Here is a 3,535-nt window from a genome sequence, read left to right on the forward strand (position 1 = left end):
CCCGGGAGACCCGGCAAACGTGCGGAAAATCAGGCCGGGGAACGGGGAGAGTTTGGGAAATTCCACCCCCCACCCCCCCTTCCCCGCGTCCACTCCCCGCCTAGTCCTTCCAGGCGAGTCCTGTTGTAGCACTGAAGGTGGGGCTTAAATGTATGTATTAAAAAAAAGCGCTGTTGACCTATATTTGGAGGAAACCCATTTCCAGTGTCTAGATTGCATGTAGTTTCAGAAACTCCGGGATTGGCAGAGCAATCGACTTCACCGAGCTCTCTGTTGAGCATGAATAATAATTATGAGGTGACTCTCGGAGAGGTTCTCTCTCTCTCTCTCTTTTTTTTTTGCATAAAATGGTTCCGCAATCTGATTCCACCCGAGATCCAATATTTACCCAGTTGTAAACCTTGTGCCATCAGATTTTTTAAAACAGAAGGTGATGCAATGCCGATAAGTTGCAAGTCCCTCCCCTATGGAAGTACCAGAGCATTGGTGGCGAGCATCCTTAAAGAAATATCAATATATTTACGCTCTGATGGGCACAATTGCAAATGATGGTATTGCAATACGAGCTATATAATACGGAATCAGGAGAGGAATAGTCGATCCGGCTTCAGCTGCCTTTTGTGAGTGCACGGCTACATGCCTACTAAATTTAGAATATGCTCGCGAGGAAAAAAAATAATAATGACGGCTAAAATGAAATGAAGAAAAAAAAAAGAAAGAAATTAAATAAAATATATATAAAAAAATCAAGTCAGCAGGCGTAGCAACCGAGGACTACGTTTGTAATAATGAGTGAGTGGCCTGGCGGTCACTATACACTGGGGGTCCTCTGAGCTGTATGCAATTCGTTTGATCAAAGTGCATCCTTGGGGACAAATGCAAACAGCAATCTCTAACCAAGTTACAGGGAACGCCATGGCACGGTAATGACTGTAAGTATCACACAGATTCCCCCACCAAATATCTAGATAGCTCCAGCTCCAGCCCCTGCTAACTTGTCTGGATAGATGGTATTTACATTCAATGGGGGAAACTAGCCGAGTTTGGAGGGGCGGGGGGAGGCGGGGGGGAGAGGAGGGGGAGAGGGAAAGGGGGGGGCTTTCAAAAATACTAAGACAGATATGTCCTTTAGGATTGCTCAGAGAGGTTAACAAACACAAATACAGGTATCTCTGTGGCTCTACCTGAGTCATCAGTCTGTCAGCTCCCGTGTTCTCTTCATCCTTAAAAATAATGTCAGGGTTGTAATTTGGGGTTAGTTCTTTAAATCTCTCGGAGTTTCTTGTGATCTTCCCTTCATATCTTCCACTGGCCCCTAGGGTCTTCTCTGCCACATTGGGAATAAACTGCTTATAGGCTAAAGGGGTCAGCTTTTTGGGGTGTCTCCTTTTTCCAATGCCCCTGCCTGGTCCACAAGTCAGCCCAGAGGAGACTAAAAGAGCGCAGATGAAGCCCACCAAGAGAATTCTTGTCAACAGCAGCATTTCGTCCATTGAATCCAATTACTTCAAAGCTCTCTGTGCCTATCCCTGGCTGTCTCTCTAGAGCTCTCTCTCCTCCTATGTCCTTGTCTGCTTTCTGAATCGTATACTATCCACCGATCCCTAGCAAGACAGGTGCTGGAATGGCAGGCTTTAGGTCGCTGATAACGGAACACATCGGAGTTTGGTCGGGAGACAGCAATCGAGAGACAAAAAAAGGGTCTGATTTTAATGGTAGCAAAGCAAGACGCTTGTGAGAGGAGTCTGCCTTTAGTTCTATATTATAGCTGCCAGGGCCGAGAGCTGATTGGCCAAGGCGAGACAAGCTTGTCTTCTGATGTTTTAACCCTCAAAAAGGCAACAAATTCTTGAAAGATTTTTTTTTTTTCCTTTTACCTGAAGGGCTTGGAGCTGAGAGGGGTGGAGATCGCGCTTTCTTGGGATAACATCAATTACACGCTGGGTTGTTTTTTTTTTTTTTTTCAAAAACTTTCTTGGCAGAATGGTACATTTGTCAGCAAGAGGAACAGATGCCTCTGTGAAAGAGAAAAAAAAAATAAATAAGATTAGCAGGCTGCCTCAGTGCAAGTCAAGTTTCTAAGGGCAGTTGCGGTTAAATAAAATGCCGAATTATCGGGGAGCCGTACAAATAGAAACATATTGGGGAAATATTAACGCCCGGGGGGGAATAATGCCATTTAAGAGCGCACCCACCTAAGTGGCTTTGTAACAGGTTTCTTCCCCTCGAAAAGGGAGATTGCTCTCCCTCCTAAAGACATACATTTCTAAACACACTCGCCTTTTAGCTGACAAATGACTGCTTTAAAGGCACAAACAAGTAAGTCTGATGCGAGGCGGCAGTTATATGAAGTTAGCGTGTCTGACTTGTGTATCGCACAACTGCAACGTGGAGAGACCTAAATGGCACTTTTTAAAAAAAAAATAAAAGCAGGACTAACTTAAAATAACGTTGTACCTTCAGAAGTGCATGAAAAGTCAACTGATGAAAAATAGATGGTCTCCTGAGCACGCTGGGGCTATATTCTTTGTTTCTTTGGTCGAAGTCGAAGAGAAGCGGTTTAGACTCTTACACCTCCTTGCGGGGTGTCATTAAGTTTTTAAGAAAAGCATAGTGTTGAAAGCATCCGCAAACACAATTAACAGAGATCGATCCAAGCAAAGTGAATGGAAAGGGGATAAGTTTAATGTTAAATTAATTGTTATCTCATGCAGCGTGGCAAGTGATGTCTTTATCCCGATCTCCAAAAGCTACTAATCAGACAAAGGTGTTGAGAGACGAGCAAAATTGCAGAGATGGGGCTGATAGAGCAGGTTAGACAGAAAAGCAGAGTCCCATATGAACAAACACTTCTCTGCCTGTAAAGAGCTCATTTACTTTTGCTCCTAAGAAAATACAATTTGTCCTAGGATCTAGAAAGTTTCAGGAGTTTTGTAAGAGTTCTTAAAAATGCCAGGGCGACACGCTGAAGTAATTCAAAGTCCACCCTCTCAGAAAAACAAAAAAAATCAACTTTATTTAAGTTTTTTTTTTTAAAAAAAAAAAGAAGCTCTTTGGGCGAGCAATTGTACGGGAGTTTTCCGGTCTGTGACATCGAGCTGAGTCGTAATCAACTTAAACCATGTGAAAATGGACTTTAAAATGAGTTTTTAAGTGGTAAAAAAGTTGTATATCCGTAAACTGTAACAAGCGGGGCAGCTTGGACTTTACAAGGGACAAAGTGGCCTTTCTGCGTAAACTTTAGAAAAGAGCCGAAAGAAGCGATCCGAAGCTCTCACACCGACTCTAACTGGTGCTCTTCCCTCTTTTTTAGCCTATGCTTTTCTTCTGCTATTTGTGTTTCTTTGTAGAGTTTCAGTGAATCGTTGATTTCTCTTTCCGAGCTTTAAATTTAGGAGTTTTGACTTGGGAATGGGTAAAAAGTTAGAAAGTCAGCAGCTTGGCTTCTAGGTTTTTATCAGGCAACTTAGTTGCAGAAACAAGTTGTATAACAGCTAAATACCTGCCTCACGCTATTAAAAAACAAACTTAAGTT

The 3,535-nt window shown here is 42.9% G+C and overlaps 1 protein-coding gene across 1 annotated transcript in view; it reads right to left on the reverse strand.

The window, feature by feature from the left end:
* Positions 1-1,606, reverse strand: part of SHH (sonic hedgehog) — a 12,692-nt gene extending 11,086 nt beyond the window's left edge. Inside the window, 1 exon segment of the mRNA XM_019472721.1 lies at positions 1,185-1,606. Coding sequence (XP_019328266.1) covers positions 1,185-1,493 — 309 coding nt within the window. The 5' untranslated portion in view covers positions 1,494-1,606.
* Positions 1,607-3,535: the final 1,929 nt, after the last annotated feature.

Source organism: Aptenodytes forsteri, unplaced genomic scaffold (genome assembly GCF_000699145.1).
Source record: "Aptenodytes forsteri isolate BGI_AS27 unplaced genomic scaffold, ASM69914v1 Scaffold21, whole genome shotgun sequence".
Lineage (NCBI taxonomy): Eukaryota > Metazoa > Chordata > Aves > Sphenisciformes > Spheniscidae > Aptenodytes > Aptenodytes forsteri.